Genomic DNA, 20,584 nt, shown 5'->3' on the forward strand with positions numbered 1-20,584 from the left:
GGGAAGGTGATTGCTTATGCATCAAGACAATTGAAGAAGCATGAAAAGAATTATCCAACCCATGATTTGGAATTGGCTGCAGTAATATATGCTTTGAAGATATGGCGGCACTACTTATACGGCGTCCATGTTGACATCTACACAGATCACAAGAGTTTACAATACATCTTCAAGCAGAAAGAGTTGAATTTGAGGCAGCGTAGGTGGCTTGAATTATTGAAAGACTACGACGTCGAGATATTGTATCATCCCGGTAAAGCCAATGTTGTGGCAGACGCTCTCAGCCGTAAATCAATGGGAAGCTTAGTACATATTGAGGCAGGTAGATGGGGGTTGACTAAAGAGCTTCATCAGCTAGCCAATATGAGAATCAGATTGTTAGACTCTGATGACGGAGGTGTTACTGTACAGAATACATCAGAATCATCTTTGGTAGCCGAGGTAAAAGCACGGCAATATGAAGATCCTATCTTAGTACGATTAAGAGAGAGCATTCAGCAGTGTAAAAGTATGGCTTTTGAGATCGGAAGAGATGGGGCACTGAGATACCAGGGCCGATTATGTGTGCCTAATGTGGCAGGGTTGCGAGAGAAGATTATGAATGAGATTCATCAATCCCGATATTCCATCCATCCCGGCTCGACAAAGATGTATCATGATGTCAAGGAGCAGTATTGGTGGGATAACATGAAGAAGTCTATTGCAGAATTTGTAGCCCAGTGTCCCAATTGTCAACAAGTAAAGATAGAACATCAGAAACCCGGTGGATTGCTTCAGAATATAGAGATTCCGACCTGGAAATGGGAGGTGATTAATATGGACTTCATTATTGGATTACCTCGCTCTTATCATAAGTTTGACTCCATCTGGGTGATAATTGATCGACTTACAAAATGTGCCCATTTTCTGCCAGTTAAGACAACTTACACGACTGAAGATTATGCGAAGTTGTATATCAAGGAGATTGTTAGGATTCATGGTGTGCCGGTATCTATTATATCAGACCGAGGAGCTTAATTTACAGCTAACTTTTGGAGGTCTTTTCAGAAGGGTTTAGGCACACAAGTGAATCTCAGCACTGCATTTCATCCGCAGACTAACGGACAGGCTGAACGTACCATTCAGACATTGGAAGATATGCTACGAGAATGTGTTCTAGATTTTAAAGAAAATTGGGATGACCATCTTTCACTCATAGAATTCGCCTACAATAATAGCTACCATTCTAGTATTAAAATGGCCCCATACGAGGCACTATACATGAGAAGATGTAGATCACCAGTTGGATGGTTCGAAGTCGGTGAAACAAAATTACATGGGCCAGATTTGATTCACCAAGCTATTGAGAAGGTGAAAGTGATACATGAGCGATTGAGGACGGCACAAAGCAGGCAAAAATCTTATTCCGATGTCCGATGTCGTGATCTGGAGTTTGAGGTTGGTGATTGGGTTTTCTTGAGGATCTCACCAATGAAGGGTATTGTGCATTTTGGGAAGAAAGGTAAGCTGAGTCCAAGGTATATCGGGCCGTATAAAATTCTTCGACAGATTGGACAGGTTGCTTATGAGTTAGAATTGCCATCCGAATTGGAATTTGTCCACCCGGTATTCCATGTATCTATGTTGAGAAAATGTATTGGAGACCCTTCTCGAGTCATCTCTATCAAAGATGTATAGGATACAGAGGACCTATCATATGAAGAAGTGCCAGTAGCTATATTAGATCGACAAGTCCGCAAGCTGAGAACAAAAGATGTAGCTTCCATCAAAGTATTGTGGAGGAACAAGAATATGGAAGAAATAACATGGGAAGCAGAAGAGGAGATGAAGTCTAAATACCCATACCTATTCCAGAATGAAGATAACAAGGATGCTGGTGGAACACATGATACATTGGAAGGTGAAATGGCTCTATGAGGTAAGCAATAACTTGAGAATACTCTTCCTTAATACAAAATGGCGATATGCAGATAATGTACATGTCCATAATGCTTTGCATACTCTTGTAAGGCCATACGTTGAGTTAACCGCTTGCAAGTTTGTCCTCTATTTATGGGAGAAACTTGGCCGGAATCCACGATGATTTAAACCCCCCATGAACCCTTACATTCGAGGACGAATGTTCCTAAGGGGGGAAGGGTGTTACAACCCATATCCACACGCGTTAGTTCATGCCATATATTAGTTAACATAAATCCAAGAAGGAATTACCTTTGAGATGATAAGAAGTTAATCCTATTGGTCTTAAGTGATACAAGGGTGTATAAGGGTGATTAACAAGTATTAGAAGTTAAACGAATCAAGGATGTTGTAACTCGTATTTTCAGGTAAACCTAGAGGTTCTTAATACACTCAAGAGGTCATGTATTAAGGTATTTGAATCATATAATATCCGTATCATAAGTCTTGAAGTCAAACGAGTTATGAAATAAAAGTCGACAAACGTTGTCGCAACTTAGGTTCATAATTTTACTTAAACATTAGGTCAAATGTTTCTAAGCTTTTCTCCCAATTTACAAGGAATTATGGGGTGATATACCCACCAAATTAAAGATCTATGAGTCTAGTTTCCAACTCATTAAACCGTTTGTCAATACAATCTCGGAGTATAGAGATATTCATATTTTTGCAAGTATGCGCAGATTGGTAGATGACAAGTAGGTGCATCACCTACTTGCCAAAATGATAGGAGAAAATTAAAAGACCTAAGTCGGCCAAGAGAGGACTTTTAAGGGGTTATGAATTCAGTTATTTCATCCATATTTCAGACCCTCAAAACCAAAGTTAACCCCTGCAACTCCTCCCCAAAAATCTCACACAAACTCTATTTGAAGGTAAAACCTAGAGTTTGAAGAACCAAGGGAAGGGCTGAGTTATCCAACAATAAGGTAAGTTTCCATCTTTCATACATTTTTCTCTGCTGTGAATTCATGGTAATTCGTTCTATACATGTAAGAACTCACAGGACGGTGATCGGAAGCCGTGAGTTTGAGTTATTCACTTGTAGCCGACTGTTTTGTGGACTGTTTTGTGTTGCTATTGAGCTGCGTGTTTTACTACTGTTTCGTGGAGTTTTGGAGGTGGAAGGGTGTGGAGAAACACCATATATATGTAGGGTTATGGGCTAATAGTTATTCGTAACATTTCCGGGTCGTTTGACATGACTACGGTGGCCGTCGTATGTATGATGTAATTAGGTTGTGCGTGGACTGTTTTGCGAGGCTCAATATGTTTATTATTGATGTTTTTAGGCTGTTTGGTGATTGTTTTGAATGGTGTGAAGTCATATATATAGGGTAGGTGTTGTCCGTTTCAACGCAAAATAGGTTGTGGTCGATACATAATAGTTATGACGCTTAAATGATAACGATAGTATCGTTTCTCTTATTGTAGACTAAGGAGTTGTGACAATTGCATAGCTTGAGATTGGGGCAGTATATACAAGGTATGTGAGGCTATCCCTTTCCTTCTTTTTCACGACTCCGATTGTACATAATGTAATGAACGAGCTTCCAAAGATACTCTACTCTTAGAAGCTAGCAGTACTTACATTGCTTTCCCTCTTATGGAATGATTGATGTTAATGTTGCTTCTCTTATTCTTATGTTATCAATGTTGTTGGTACTTCCTGATTCTTATAAGGTTCATAGTGAAGAGTTAGTCCTAATAACGTGTACAGAGGATACCGACCTTACATCACTCCGAAAGGTTTAGAATGTGATTCCATGAGCCGAGCATGCATTATATATATGTATCTATTTTACTCTACCGAGCCACGCTATAGTCGGCCGGGTACGACACCTATTGTGCAACCACCGATCAGTTGGATTTTACCAAGTTCCACGTGGCCGGGTACGATACTACAGAGCCTTATGATGGTTGGGTACGTTTTTTTTACCGAGCCTATTACGGTCGGGTATGATATGATGATGATGATGCCCACAGAGGCGTATGATTTAAAAGTTTATGTATTTATATATATGTATCATGCATTTCATGTCAGTAGCCCTCAGAGGTACTCAGATGTTACTGGTTGTATATTCTCTATTCCTGCTTACATTACTGTTCGTATTTACGGTTCCCTGCCTTACATACTCAGTACTTTATTTATACTGACGTCCTTTTGTTTGTGGACGCTGTATGTCGTGCTGCAGGCCCTGATAGATAGGCAGGTGCAGCTCTCCCACCACAGTAGGTTGTCCAGTTCAACAGTGATTGGCGAGATCCCTTCTCCGGACTTGCCGTGGTCTTGGTATGCATTTTTGTTGTAGACATTATGGGTATGTCGGGGCCCTGTTCCGGCTATGTTGCAGCACTTATGTTCATTTAGAGACTCATAGACAGGTGTCGACTCATGTATATTTTGGTATGCCTTGTCGGCTTGTTTTTGTTGTATAGTCTTTCATGGTAGCGTGGTATCTCGTACCTTATATGTAGTTTCTTGATTGTCTGGTCATCCTATGTTATGTATGTTCATGCCATCATATTTTATTATTGGTTGTCCATGATCCATGTCTACCATTTATATTGATATCGTCAACCCTAAAAGATAATAAAAAAAGGTTATATAAAATGTACGTTGATGCTCGGCAAGTATGGTCGGGTGCTAGTCATGGCCCTCCAGTTTGGGTCGTGACATTCAGGTTGATCCAAAGAAGATAGAGGCAGTTCAGAGTTGGCCTAAACCGTCCTCATCCATAGAGATTCGTAGTTTTTTTGTGTTGGTAGGCTATTATCGCCGGTTTGTTCAGGGATTCTCATCTATCGCATCGCCTTTGACCAAGTTGACTTAGAAGGGTGTTTCATTTGTATGGTCGGACGAGTGTGAAGAGAGCTTTCAGAAGCACAAGACAGCTTTGACCACATCTCCAGTATTGGTTTTGCCATCAGCTTCTGGTTCGTATACCGTATATTGTGATGCCTCGAGAGTTGGGATTGGTTGTGTATTGATGCAGGGGGGTAGAGTTATTGCTTATGCTTCTCGTCAGTTGAAGCCCCATGAGAAGAATTACCATGTTCATGATTTGGAGTTGGCTGCCATAGTTCTTGCATTGAAGATTTGGAGGCATTATTTGTATGGCGTATCTTGTGAGGTATTCACTGATCATCACAGTCTTCAACATTTGTTCAAGCAAAAAGATCTTAATTTGAGGCAGCGGAGGTAGTTAGAGTTGCTTAAGGATTATGATATCATCATATTGTATCATCCGGGAAAGGCCAATGTAGTGGCCGATGCGTTGAGCCGAAAGGCAGTGAGTATAGGGAGAGACCCCTTACAGTTAATGTTCAGGCTTTGGACAATCGGTTAGTGAGATTATATATTTCGGAGCCTAGCCAAGTGTTGGCTTGTGTGGTTTCTCGATCTTCCTTGTATGATCGCATCAGAGAGCGCCAATATGATGATCCACATTTGCTTGTCCTTAAGGACAGAGTTCAGCATGATGATGCCAGAGATGTGACCATCGGTGATGATGGTGTGATAAGGATATAGGGCTAGATCTATGTGCCTAATTTGGATGGGCTTCGGGAGTTGATTCTGGAGGAGGCCCATAGCTCTCGGTATTCTATCCATCCGGGTGCCGCGAAAATGTACCAGGATTTGAGGCAGCACTATTGGTGGAGAAGAATGAAGAAAGATATTGTGGGATTTGTCGCTCGGTGTCTCAACTGTCAGCAGGTAAAATATGAGCATCAGAGACCGGGTGGCTTGCTTCAGCAGATGGTTATTCCCGAGTGGAAGTGGGAGAGAATCACTATGGATTTTGTGAGTGGTCTTCCTCGGACTTTGAAGAAGTTCTATGTTATTTGGGTGGTTGTGGATCGGCTAACCAAGTCCGCGCACTTCATTCCGGTGTGTACTACCTATTCTTCAGAGCGGATGGTAGGGATCTTTATCCGAGAGTTTGTTCGATTGCATGGTGTGCCAGTGTCTATTATTTCAGATAGAGGTACTCAGTTTACTTCTCAGTTTTGGAGGATTTTTCAGCGAGAGTTGGGTACTTAGGTGGAGTTAAGCATAGCATTTCATCTGCAGACAGACGGGAAGTCCGAGCGTACTATTCAGATATTAGAGGACATGTTGCGTGCTTGTGTTATTGATTTCGGAGGTTCTTGGGATGAGTTTTTGCCGCTTGCAGAGTTTGCCTACAACAACAGCTATCAGTCCAGTATTCAGATGGCCCCGTATGAGGCGTTATATGGGAGACGGTGTAGATCTCCAGTTGGTTGGTTTGAGCCCGCGAGGCGAGGTTATTGGGGACATATTTGGTTCAGGATGCCTTAGAGAAGGCGAAGTTGATTCAGGAGAGACTTCGTACAGCGCAGTCGCGTCAGAAGAGTTATGCAGACCGGAAGGTTCGAGATTTATCTTACATGGTTGGCGAGAAGGTCTTGCTGAAGGTTTCGCCCATGAAGTGTGTTATGAGATTTGGAAAGAAAGGGAAGTTGAGTCCGCGATTCATTGGGCCTTTTGAGGTACTTAGGAGGATTGGGGAGGTGACTTATATGCTTGCTTTGCCACCCAGCTTGTCGAGTGTGCATCCGGTATTTCATGTTTCTATGCTCCGGAAGTATGCTGGGAACCCGTCTCATGTCTTGGACTTCAGCATGGTTCAGTTGGATGATGATTTGACCTTTGATGTGAAGCCAGTAGCTATTTTGGGTCGTCAGGTTCAAAAGTTGAGATCAAAGGATATAGCTTCAGTGAAGGTACAATGGAGAGGTCAGCCCGTGGAAGAGGCTACCTGGGAGACCGAGCGGGAGATGCGGAGCAGATATCCTCACCTGTTTGAGGCTTCAGGTATGTTTCTTGACTCGCTCGAGGACGAGCGTTTGTTTAAGTTGGGGAGGATGTGACGACCCAACCCATCGTTTCATGAGTTACCGCTCCGTTTTCCCCGTTTTCAGCTTCTTTATGCTTCATTATCTGTAATTGGTGTGATCGAGTCAATTTGGATTGGTTTTGGTAGAAAATGAGACACTTGGTCTCTTTAAGGAAGGCTTAGTTTGGAAAAGTCAACCAGATGTTGACTTATGAGTTAGAGGTCTCGGATGTGATTTCTGGTGATTCGGTTAGCTTTGGGGGATGATTTGTGACTTAGGAGCGTGATCGGAAGGGGTTTTAGAGGTCCGGTTAGAAATTAGCTTGTTTTGGCGAAGTTAGTATTTTGGCGATTTCCGGTTGGTAGGTGAGATTTTGATCGGAGGGTCGGAACAGAATTCCGAGAGTTGCAGTAGCTTCGTTAGGTGATTTGGGATGTGTGTGTAAAATTTCAGGTCGTTCGGAGGTGATTTGGTCGGGTTTTTGATCGAGTGCGTGTTTCGGAAGTTTTAGAAGAACTTAGGCTTGAATTCGATGTGAATTGACGGTTTTGGTGTTGTTCTAGGTGATTTGATGATTGAAACAAGTTTGAATGATGATTTAAGATGCGTTGGTGTGTTTGGTTGAGGTCCCGGGGGCCTCGGGGTGGTTTCGGATGGCTAACAAGAAGAGTTTGGACTTGTGTTGTTGCAGATTTTCTGGTGCTTCAGGTATTTTCGCACCTGCAGTTTGGGGACCGCAGGTGCGGTGTCACAGATGCGGGTTGGGGGTCGCAGAAGTGGAAAAGGCAAGGATTGGCTGGGACCGTAGATGCGGATAGGGTGCCGCACTGCGGAGCCGCAGATACGGCCAGGCGGGACTTATGAGGTTCCGCAGATGCAGAGTATCAACCGCAGAAGGGGTACCGTAGAAGCGGCTATTTGACCGCAGATGCGGTTATGGCTGGGCAGAAGGTATTTAAGTTCTTCTTTGCGAATTTGGAAGGGTTTATCATTTCTAACTTCGGACTTGGAGAATTTTGGATGATTTTGAAGAGGGATTTCAAGGAGCTTCGATAAGGTAAGGATTTTTGGACCTAAAACACAATCCTATGGTGTTATTACATGAATTAAGACTGGAAATTTAAGAAAATCATGGACTAAAAATGGAGGTTAGGGCTTAAACTTAAGAGAGCTAAGATTAGGGATTTGAGGGGTCAATTGAACTCCGATTCTTGTGATTTTTATATGTATGAACTCGTGGCGAGATAAGGAATCAATGATGTAAAAATTTCTAAGTTTCGAGAAGTGGGCCCAGGGCTCGGGGCTCGGGTTTTGCCAATTTCGGGATTTTTGATATTTTTCAATTGGGTATTATTCCCGTAGCCTATTGTGACGTATTCGTTGTGGTTTTGGTCAGATTCGACGCGCGAGGAGGCCTATTTGAGAGACAAGGGCATAGCTAGCTAGAGTTTTGGCCGGCTTGAGGTGAGTAATGATTGCAAATGATGTCCTGAGGGTTTGAAACCCCGGATTGCACATTGTAGTGCTATATTGAGGCAAGATACGTGCTGGATGATGAGCGTGTGGTCTTTTACTACTGGGGATTGTGACTTGGTCCATCCCGATTGATGATTTTACCGCGTATCTGACTGAATTCATTTGTTATCATCATGATTTGGGCTGATTGCCATATTTGGGCTTCGTGCCAACTATTTGAACCCTTCGGGGATTTTTATCACTGTTTTCTCACTGCTTGACTTATTATTTGAACTCAGTCCTGTTGATATCTACTATTTTACAAACTCAACCACTTTTACTCAGATTTGAAATTTAAATGATATTTCTACATCATGTTTTGGGCTGAGAACTACTGTTTTACTAATGCCCAAGGGGCTTGTGATGATTTTTGGACTGAGTGAGGCCGAGGGCCATATGTGAGGATATGCTGAGTGATATGAGGCCGAGGGCCTGAGATACTTTATATGCCACGAGGTGGCTTGAGTGATGTGAGGCCGAGTGCCGAGTGATGTGAGGCCGAGTGATGATGCCACAAGGTGGCTTGATATAGCGCTTGGGCCGTAAGGGGCCCCTCCGGAGTCTGCACACCCACAGTGAGCACGGGTACCCATTATGATCTGAGAGTGAGCCTGAGGGGCTGATACTGTTCCGAGTGATTGATACTGAGCCCGAGGGGCTGATATTGTTCTGAGCAATTGATACTGTGCCCCAGGGGCAGATTTCTACTTGTTATTTACCTGTTAAATTACCTGTTTTGCTTGTTTTTAAAAAGGAATATCATTTGATTTCTTCACTGATTTACTGCTTTAAGTGATTTTACTACTTGATATAGAATTGCTTTGTGTCTTTACGTGTTTTCATACTTTCAGCCATTATTTATAATTATTACTCACTGAGTCGGAGTACTCACATTACTCCCTGCACCATGTGTGCAGATTCAGGCATCGTAGAGTCCGCTCCTGAGTGCTGATTCTCCCAGTTCAGGCAGTGATTCAGAGACTACGAGGTAGCTGTTTGCATTCGCAGCCCCGTGCCTCCCTTATCTTGTCATTTTCATGTTTGTAGAACTATTGTATCAGATTTAGTGTTCAGTAGACTTGTATCCGGATTTCTTAGTTGCTTATGACTTGTGACACCCTGGTTTGGGCTGTGTCAGGATGGTTTCTACTATTGTTATCGTTAATTCCGCAATTTATGGATATTATATCATACCTTAGAACTATTTATGATATTTAACTGTTTGAAAGAGGTGTTCTGTTTGGTCTGGATGGCCTTGTCTTCACGAGAGGCGCCATCACGACCGGGTTCGGAAATTGGGTCGTGACAATTACCTTAAACTTATAGTGGCCCAAATGTGTTCTGAAAGCTGTTTTATGGATATCTTCCCCATTCATCCTAATCTGATGATACCCTGCTCTTAGGTCTATCTTATAAAACACATAGGAGCCACTTAATTCATCCAGTAAATCATCTACTAATGGAATTGGGAACTTATTCTTAACAGTCATCTTATTAAGTTCTCTATAATCAATGCAAAACCTCCAACTACCATCTTTCTTTTTAACCAAAAGTATAGGTGATGAGAATGGAGAATGACTAGGTTGTATAATACCATTAGATAACATGTCTTTAACTTGTTTTTCTATCTCATTTTTCTGGAAGTAGTTGTACCTGTAAGGCCTGATACTGATTGGAGTTGCTGCTGGTTTCAGGGGTATGAAGTGGTCATGCTGTCTTTTAGGAGGCAAGGAATTTGGCTCTGCAAACACATCACTGTACTGCTGTAGTACTCCTGAGAGCTCTGAAGGTAACTCTTCTTATTTTCCCATCTCTGTTGCTGTTAGTGTGAATAAGTGTCCCCGGAATACCTTCCTTTTTTGAACAATTGTCTTATGCTGCCACTAGATATACTCTGCAACATGGCCTGGTTGTACATACCCTTGAGCTCCACCCTTTTACCCTTATGTGACACTACATCTCTATATGCTACAAAGTCCAATAGAACTGGATTATGAGCCTTCATCCAGTCTCCCCCTAGTATCAGATCACAACCCCCTAACTGAATTAGTCTCACTAAGTTCTCAAATTCTATCCCTTGTATCTTCCACTTGAACATAGGGCAAGAATAAAGACTCATCAATTGATTTCCATTGGCCACAGTAACTCTCATAGGTCTAGCTTCCTTATGTATGCATCCAATCTACCTAGCAGTCTCCATATCCAAGAAGCTATGGGTGCTTCCTGAATCTAAAAGTATAGTTAACACCTTCTTTTTGGCTGTGCCATTCAAAGTGATTGTGTTTGGGACCTCTGTTCCAGACAAGGCATTGAGGCTAACAACTTCCTCTACCATTTCTAACTCCTGTGAGTCTTCAATGAACTCCAATTCTTAAGGTAGGTTATTTGTTTGGTCTGTCTCCCTTATTTCTTCCTCAGCTGTCATTGCATTGAGCTGCTTATTCTTACATCGATGACCAGGAACCCATTTATCTTCACACTTGTAGCACAAATTATGGTTCCTTGTTATCCCTGCATTGGATGTGTTCCCTGCCCTTCTCTAGACCAATTCCCTTGAGATCTGTTCACTATAGCATTAGTATTCTGCACTGGGCCCTTGTTCCAAGTGACCTTGCTCTTCCTCATTTGAGTTTCAATAACCTTCTTCTGGAATCTAGCCTTTTTCACAGCTTGGATCAATGTATAAGGGTTGAGCATTTTCACAGTGTTTCTGATTTCTTCCTTGAGCCCTTCCACAAAGAATTCTAAGAAAAATTCTTCTGGGATAGTAGGTCTCCTAACTAACACCCAAGTTTTGAGTTCTTCAAACTTTTCTAGATATTCATTGATTGTACCTTTTTGTTCTAATTTTTTGAATTCACCAATTAAATTGAACTTACTATTATATCCTTCAACAAATCTTCTGCAGATCTCTTCACAGAAATCCTTCCAGGAGATAGTTCCATGGCTCACCTGATATGAGAAGAACCAAGCCTCAGCTTTGCCCACCAGATGAAGCATTGCAGCCTCCAGTTTTTGTTGAAGATCTAGTACCTGGTTATATTGGAAGTATCGTTCACACCTCGCAGCCATGAACAAGGATCAAATCCAACTCCATCAAAATAAGGAAATTCGAATCTGTGACTGAAATGTCCTCTCCCCTGTGAAGATTCTGCTGCATCCCCATACCTATTCCTAGCTCCAGAGTTTTCCAACTGCAATCCTTCTCGAGGACCACTTCCTAAAATTCCATCGTGAGTGGGAAGAAGCTTCTCCATTAGAAGATCCAGTTTGCTGCTCAAATCCTCAAATTTCTGGTTCATCGAGGCCATGTGTTCCTGTAGTTGATTCTCCACTCTTTTAATATTTTCTTCAGTAGATTTTGATCTAGTCTTTGTAATTGTCATTGTTTTAGGGCCAAGAAAGTGCTCTGATATCAATTGTAATAAACCTCACTATTGAATGAATTGTAAACAAAAGGAATAGCGGAAGTTTTTGGGAAATTTTATTAGCTCAATCAATGTATTACAATATTATGAAACAGTAGCTACAAGCTTTCACAAGGTCTTCAATGGAGTCCTGTAGAAGAAAAAGAAGGAGAGAATTGGGTTAGAAGATAGAGAGAGAATCGAGAGAGAGAAGGAGGTTGAAGAAAGAGAAGAGTTAGTTGAATACCGTATTTGCTTGCTTGATTCTGTTGAGAATCTGTTATTAATAGGAGTTTTTAGAATATTCCCCATTAGATCTCCACCCTTGAATCTTATTAGAAATTGTAATCTAGGCCACACATCATAAGTGCTCTTGGACGCTCCAGATACTGCCACGTCACCCTTTTATTCTTTCATTTCTAACCCTACTCTTTATTCATTTCATTTCCTAACTCCTCTTCAGCCGACAACCTTAGGTTCATTATAGTATCATAGCCACCATAGTTAGGGATTAAGATCAAAGAATTAATCTTGAGTTCTAGAATACGTCATATTCTTCTATCAATTTGTCGGATAGTGATACAATACAGAAAAAATCGTTTCACTGTGCGGCTGTTTTCGGCAGCCTTCTGGTCGACGGTTGTAATCGTGTACATTGTTTTTACATAATGGGGTTTAACCCATATTTAAAGTCACAATTATCAACCAAAAGAAAACGGGTATAAGATTTGATACTTACCGACGGAATGGTGGAAACAGTGGTCAAAGATCTTTTGTTAGTAAAACGTTTGTTCTGATTATTGCGTAATTTTGGAATAGAAAGATTCTCGTATTTGGTTTTCGTTAATATCCTTAGAAATTGGGTAACATGAGCTTTATATGAAATTATTTTTATGAGAAGTTGAGATTTGTAGTTAGCTGACATGAACCGCTACAACGGTTGTCAGTTTGATAGTATATTATTTGTGATCAAGTTTTCTTATAAAGACCTGTTGTATTTCGTGCCTAACATGATTGTTGTATTAAGGATTCTATTTAATGATGTTGCTTATAGCCAGAGAATGGATTCAAAATTAATATAAGAAATAAATTGAAAGGTTTAAATTATATGGGTGCTATTTTATCACATGTATTAACGTGTATAACTAAGAAATTATGATTAATAAATAGGGTCACCAAAGTGGTCTGTTTATTTAGAGTCACTGAAAAGTTCTTAATATTATATACATGTGAGATCATTTAATACATCGGTTGAGAGTTATGATTAATAGACAACTTTCATCAAAGTGGTCTGTTTATTTGAGTCATTGAAATATTCTCAATGCACCATGTCTAAATTATCCTTTATAAGTGTACACTAGTGTTGGAGATTTTTCTTTTGATACTAGTGATGCTAAATTAATGCTAAGGATAAGTTGTTGTAAGAGGAGGTTTTTGTGTCTCTTACCTAAAGGAAGAACACAATGTATGCCTTGTACTCTTGGATAATTGGGGGACGTTTTATATCCCTTGCCTAAAGGTGAGGATGCAATGAATGCCTTGGACTCCTTGATTTTTTAAAAAGGGGAGACATTGCATTTTCTACCCAAAGGAGGGGTGTAATGGATGTTTTTGACTTTTTTGATTTATATATTCCTGCCCATAATTTATCTATTTTTTGTGTTGTTTACTTATACAACTGTTAACAACATGACTACTCAGTTGAATTCTATTGAAACTCAAATTAGTAGCAACTATAAGAAGTGGAAACAGGATGTTGAAATAGTATTAGGCCTGATGGGCCTGGACTTTGCATTGATTAAACAGAAATTCGCTGAACCCACAACTACTAGCACTGCTGATGAAAAGGCTAAGTATGAGAAATGGATGAAGGCTAACAAATTGAGTCTTATGATCATGAAAAGATCCATTTCTGATCACATAAAAGGTGCAATTAAGGATAATGGAAATGCAAAAGATTTCTTGAGTGCTATTGGACAGAAATTCCTAGAATCTGATAAAGTTGAGATAGGTAGCCTGATTAATTCCCTGTCTACCATAAAGTATGACCTTGTAGGTAGTGTCCGTGATCATATTATGAAATTGGTTAACATTGCTATCAAACTGAATAATTTAGGTGTAACCATTACCGATAATTTTCTTGTTCACCATCTCTAAGGTCCTTTACTGAGCAGTTTAACCAGCTTAAGACAACCTATAATGCACAAAAAGATAAGTGGAGTGTTGATAAACTTATTACTGTTTGTGTGGTGGAGGAAGGGAGGATCCAAAAAGAGAAAGTTGAGGGTGTAGTGAACTTTTTTAGTTCGTCTGGATCAGCTGATTATCCCTCTTATTAAAGAAAAGGCGGACCCAAATTTCATAAAAAGAAACATGGTCAATCTCATCATCCGGGTGGTAATAGTGGTCATACTAATAAGCCTGGTGTTAACCAAGATCAATCTCATAACCCTCTTGGTCCTCAAGCTGTAATTAAGAAAGAAATCAAGTATTGGGATTGCAAACAAGTAGGTCATAAGAAAGCTGCATGTCCTCTGAAAAAGAAATCAGGTAATCTTTTGGCTTTTGTCTGCTTTGAAACTAGTCTTGTTCATATTCCTTTAAATTCCCGGTGGTCGGATAGTGGTGCAACCGTATCCATGTAACCAATAACTTGCAGGACCTAGTAAGCAGACGGAAGCCAAAAGAGGATGAAGCTAGTGTTGTTGTGGGCAATAGACTCAAAGCAAAAGTAGAGTTTATAGGGACATCTATTTTACCTTTTAAAAATAATTCTAGTATTCGTTTAGAAAATAATATTTTTGTACCGTCTATGAGACGGAAATTAGTTTCAGTTTCACTTTTGGACAAAGATGGTTATTCATTTTAATAAGATAATAGTATTATTAAAATTTCCTATGATTCACATGTTGTTGTTAATGCCTTTTTAAGTGATGGTCTATATCGCTTGAATGTGTTGAATGAATTTTTTTCTGCAATGCATATTGAAAATATTACCCACAAAAGGTCTGCTATGAGTAAAACGTCTTACTTGTTATGGCATAAGCGTCTTGGTCATATTTCTAAAGAAAGAATTGAACGATTGGTAAAGGAAAATATTTTACCTATTCTTAATCCAAAAGATTTTGAAACTTGTGTGGATTGTATTAAGGGTAAAATGACCAAGTTTAAGAGAAAGGGTTCCACTAGGAGCTCTAAACTCTTAGAAATTATTCATACTAATATTAGTGGACCTTATGTACCTACTTTGACCAATCATAAGTATTTTATTACTTTTATTGATAATTTTTCAAGATACTGTTATATATATCTTTTAAAAGAAAAATCTGAAGCACTTGATAAGTTTAAAATTTACAAAATTGAAGTTGAAAAACAGCTTGGGAAGTCCATTAAGATAGTGAGGTCTTACCGTGGTGGTGAGTATTACGAGAAATATGATGAGTCTGGTCAATGTATGGGGCATTTTGCTTTATTTTTTCAAAAATGTGGGATAGTAGCACAATATACCATGCTAGGTACTTCTGAGCAGAATGGTATGGCTGAAAGACGGAATCGTACTCTCATAGAAATTGTGAAAAGTATGATGTCAAGGACTAGGCTACCCGAGTCTCTTTGGGATGAAGCCTTAAAAACAACTAGTTATATCCTGAATAGAATTCCTAAAAAATCTGTCTTGAAAACTACCCTTTAAGCTATGGGCAACCCGAAAACCTAGCTTGAATCATTTTCACATTTGGGGATGTCCAGCTGAAGTTCGTATTTATTCGCCCACAGAAAAAAAACTGATCCTAAAACTACAAGTTGTTTCTTTATAGGCTATCCTGATCATTCTAAAGGTTTTATGTTTTTCTGTCCTGAGAATGGCACTAGAATCGTTGAGTCTATTAATGCAAAATTTCTTGAGCATGATGTTTGTGATTGTTAATGTGGTAAGAAAATTGTATTGAAAGAGAAGGAAGTTATTGTCCCTGTACCTATTGTACATGAAAGGCAGTAAACCAACCTATTCATGAGGGGGAGAATCAAAGGAACAACGATGCAGATCCCATAGTTCCTGAGCAAAATGTACACAATGAACCACTCCGCAGGTCACAAAGAGAAAGAAGGTCTTCCATCTCTAATGATTTTATCGTGTATATAACTGAAAATCTTAGTGATACTGGAGAGCTGACTGATCCTTTATCATATGCTCAAGCTATTTTCTCTCCATTTGTCGATAAATAGCATGACGCAATGAAAGATGAAATGCGCTCCATGAAACACAATACAGTGTGTGAGTTAGTTGAATTGCCTTTAGGTTTTAAGCCTATTGGTTGCAAATGGGTGTTTAAAACTAAAAGAGACTCCAAAGGAAACATAGATCGTTATAAAGTAAGGTTGGTTGCAAAGGGTTACACTCAGAAAGAAGGTATTAATTATAAAGAAACATTTTCTCCTGTTTCATCTAAAGACGCATTTAGAGTTGTGATGGCTCTTGTGGCTCATTTTGATTTAGAGTTATACCAGATGGATATTAAAACTGCTTTCCTGAATGTGAGTCTGCTTGAAGAAGTTTATATGTTTCAACTTGAAGGGTTTAAAGAAGCTGATAAAGAATATCTAGTGTGCAAGCTTAACAAATTCATATATGGGCTTAAACAAGCTTCCAGGCAGTGGTACTTGAAATTCGATGAAATTATTACAAAATTTGAATTTGTGAAAAATAAGCTTGATGAATGTGTTTATCTCAAAATAGCTAATGGTAATTTCATTATTATGGTTCTCTATGTTGATGACACTCTGCTTGCCACAAATGATTTGGGCTTGATGAATGAGACCAAACAATTTTTGTCTAGGTCTTTTGATATGAAAGATCTTGATGAAGCTTCTTTTGTTCTTGGGATAGAAATTAAAAGAGATAGGTCACGTGGTTTATTGGGTTTATCACAATGTTCCTACATCGAGAGTGTTCTTAAAACTTTCAATATGCAAGACTGTAGGCCTGGTGTTGTACCTGTTGTAAAAGGTGACAAACTTAGCAAGGATCAATGTCCGAAAAATGATGTTGAAAAAAGAACTATGAGAGATGTGCCATATGCAAGTGTTGTTGGCTATTTGATGTACATACAGGTTTGTACAAGGCCTGATATATCATTTGATGTTAATATGTTGGGAAGATTTTCTTCTAATCTTAGGTGCGCACATTGGGTGGTTGCAAAGAAAGTGATGAGATATCTACAACGCACCAAAGACTTCATGCTTGTGTATAAAAAAGTTGATAATCCAGACCTGCTGGTATATTCAGATTCTGATTTTGCAGGTTATCAAGACACTATAAAATTAACTTCTGGGTATTTCTTGAAAAAGTGATAAACAGAGTATCACTGCTATATCCACAATGGAAGCTGAGTTTATTGCTTGTTTTGAGACTGCTTCACATGCTGTCTGGATGAAGAATTTTCCTACTAAATTATAAATTGTAGATTTTATATCTAAGCCGGTGACTATTTTCTGTGACAACAGAGCAACTGTGTTCTTCTCTAAGAATAACAAGAGAACCAGAGGCTCTAAGCATGTTAGCCTTAAGTTTCTTAAGATTAGAGACATGGTAAAAGAAGGTGATATACGTATTGAGCATATTAACACAGAATCTATGTTGGATGATCCTTTGACTAAAGGTCTTAGGCCTGTAGTGTTTAATGAACATGCTAAAAATATGGGTATTTTAGAGTCTATTGATGTGCTTTAGTCAGTGTCACGATCCAAAATTCCCACCTTTGGGGCCGTGATGGCGCCTAACATTTTACTTGCTAGGCAAGCCAACGTTAGAATAATATTACTTATTTTTAAACCCATTTAATTTAATTTATTTAATAACAACTAAACAATACGGAATTGAAATCTGAAATAAAGTGATTAATCCATAATAATAGCGACGTCTATAAACCATCCCAGAACTGGTGTCACAAGTGCACGAGCTATTAGAATAATACAAATAAAGGTCTGAATGAAAATAAAGCTGGCTGAAAGAAATACACAGCTATGATAAAGTGGAAGGGGATTTTAGAACTGCGAACGCCGTGCATCTATACCTCAAGTCTCCTGTGAATAGCTGAATCCGAGCAAGTCTACTGTAGTATCAGTACAATCGACCCCATGTACTGGTAAGTGTCGAGCCTAACCTCGACGAAGTAGTGACGAGGCTAAGGCGGGTCACTTACATCAACCTGTACGCAATAATAATAATAATAATAACAATAATAGAAGACATGAATAGAAATAAAATAATTAACTCATATCAACATTCGAAGCCAACTCGGGAGTCATAAATAATTATTACTTCGATAATTTCCTTTGCGACGTGCAACCCGATCCCATAATATATTCATATTCAATTTTGTTGCGGCGTGCAACCCGATCCCATAATATAATCAAATTAAATTCCGTTGCGGCGTGCAACTCGCTCCCATAATATATTAATTTTTATTTCCCTGCGACGTGCAACCCGCTCCCATAGTATAAATTAACAGTTCTTCCAAATGAAATTACTCCAACAAATGCAACAATTAATACGAATTCATAAGACAATAAAGTACACAATAATTATGATTCATTTGGGAAATAAATAATGACAAGTAGCAATTAAGTCACATAAATTCACATAAGCATGTAGCATTTATAGCATGAGTTCAAAGCATAATATTGAACAAGTTGATCCAATAATAACAAGTAACACAGTAAAGAAAAATACACGGCATCACCCTTCGTGCTTTTACTCTCAACCTCACCATATAATTAACAAGAAATGGCACGGCATCACCCTTCGTGTTTTACATTCTTCCTTGCATGATAATGAATATAAAATGACACGGCATCACCCTTCATGTATTAACTCTCATAATATGGCACGACATCACCCTTCGTGCTTTAACTCTCATAATATGGCACGACATCACCCTTCGTGCATTAACACTCACAATATGGTACGACATCACCCTTCGTGCATTAACATTCACTCACCAAAATATTGCATGTCATCACCCTTCGTGCTTTAATACTCTTTCTCACCCAAACAATGAGCAATATCAACAACGAGATAGAAATATTAACAACAAATCTTACCTCAATATATGGTTCTACAATATCAAGCACAACTTTGAATTCAATACTCAATTATCACCCAAAAAATCCGTAAATATGATAAAACCGATCAAAGTAACAATACTAGTTTAAATATAAATAACATGATCAAAGAAAGTAATAATTACAAAATACCAAGTAACAATTAATTCATGATTTAAAATGATTTATGATTTTCAGAAAAATTATGCAAACAATTAATTTGACGACATATAGGCACTTGTCACCTTGCCTATACGTTGTACACATAAAATTCACATAACAAATAATTCAAGGGTTCTATTCCTTCAAGTCAAGGTTAACCACAACACTTATCTCGCTTAGCAACCAAATTCAAGAATCCAATAAACCTTTGACTCACGAATTCATGTCCAAAAGCTTCAAATCTAGTCATGAACAATTCAATATACTCAATACAAATATTAGGAATTAATTTCATATGAATTTGCTAATTTTCCGGATTAAAATCCGAAATCTAACTCAAAAATCACCCATGGGGCCCACGTCTCGAAATCTGACAAAACTCACAAAATCTGACAACCCATTCCGATACGAGTTCAACCATACAAAAATTATCTAATTCCGACATCGGATTGACTTTCAAATCTTAAATTTTCGTTTTTGAAAGATTTGCTAAAAATCTAATTTTTCTTCTATAAATTCATGGATTCATGATGTAAATGAGTATGAAATCATGAAATATAATCAATACAGGATAAGGAACACTTACCCCAATGTTTTTCTGTGAAAATCGCCCAAAAATCACCCAAGAACCGTTCTCCAAAAATCCAAAACGAAATGAAAGAAATGAACATTTTTTGGTCCTTAAGTTTCTGCCCATCCGTCACTAAAAGTTCATTTTCGTCACTAAAAGTCGTCACTAAAAGTCCACTAGAAATAACTTTATCAGCCCTTATTCAGTCAATCATAACTTTCTGTACAAATATTCATATGATGAATGGTTTAACTTTATGGAAACTAGAATGCAAGGACTACAACTTTTATGTTTTGCAAATTTTTAGATTCCTTATAGATTTCGAGATATAAGCTTCCAAAATAGGCTCCTCGCATCAGTAATTTCTGGGGAAATTACAAAACAGCTTTACTAGCCTTCATGCAATCATTCTTAACTTTCTGTATAAATGTCTACATGATGAATGGTTTAGCTTTCTGGAAACTAAAATCGAAGGGCTACAATTTTTATGTTTTGCAAATTTTCAGATTCCTCATAGATTGCGATATATAAGCTTCCAAAGTAGGCTCCACGATTGCACAATTGCTGTCCAAAGACAGCTTCTGCAGCAGAAAATTCCAGCAGCCTCTTTTGTCCGAAATCCATTCCGTTAACCTTCTGAAATCCACCTGAGTCCCTCGGGACCTTAACTAATTATACCATGTCCCAAAATACAATGCGAACTTAATAGAGGCTTCAAACCACGTCAAACAACGCCAAAATTACGAATCATGCATCGAATTGAGTTGTCAGTTTTCAAATCTTCCAACTTCTACATTTTGCACCGAAATATATCAAATCAATCCGGAATGACTTCAAATTTTGCACACAAGTCATAAATGACATAATGGATATGTTCCAATTTTTAGAATCGGATTCCGACCCCGATATTAAAAAGTTAACTCTCGGTCAAACTTTCCAAAAATCTTCTATTTTCCAACTTTCGCCAAAATGCGCGGAATCGTCCTACGGACTTCCAAATCCAAAT

General features: G+C 38.9%; 1 protein-coding gene across 1 annotated transcript; it reads right to left on the minus strand.

The window, feature by feature from the left end:
• Positions 1-10,842: 10,842 nt before the first annotated feature.
• On the minus strand, positions 10,843-11,723 carry LOC138881657 (uncharacterized). Its single transcript, XM_070161902.1, has 2 exons — positions 11,430-11,723; positions 10,843-11,370 (listed from the first exon to the last, which is right to left on the minus strand). Exons 1-2 carry the CDS (start codon positions 11,721-11,723, stop codon positions 10,843-10,845), a joined length of 822 nt encoding a protein of 273 aa, XP_070018003.1.
• Positions 11,724-20,584: the final 8,861 nt, after the last annotated feature.

The sequence above is a fragment of the Nicotiana sylvestris genome, chromosome 11 (assembly GCF_000393655.2).
Source record: "Nicotiana sylvestris chromosome 11, ASM39365v2, whole genome shotgun sequence".
In the NCBI taxonomy this organism is placed as follows: Eukaryota; Viridiplantae; Streptophyta; class Magnoliopsida; order Solanales; family Solanaceae; genus Nicotiana; species Nicotiana sylvestris.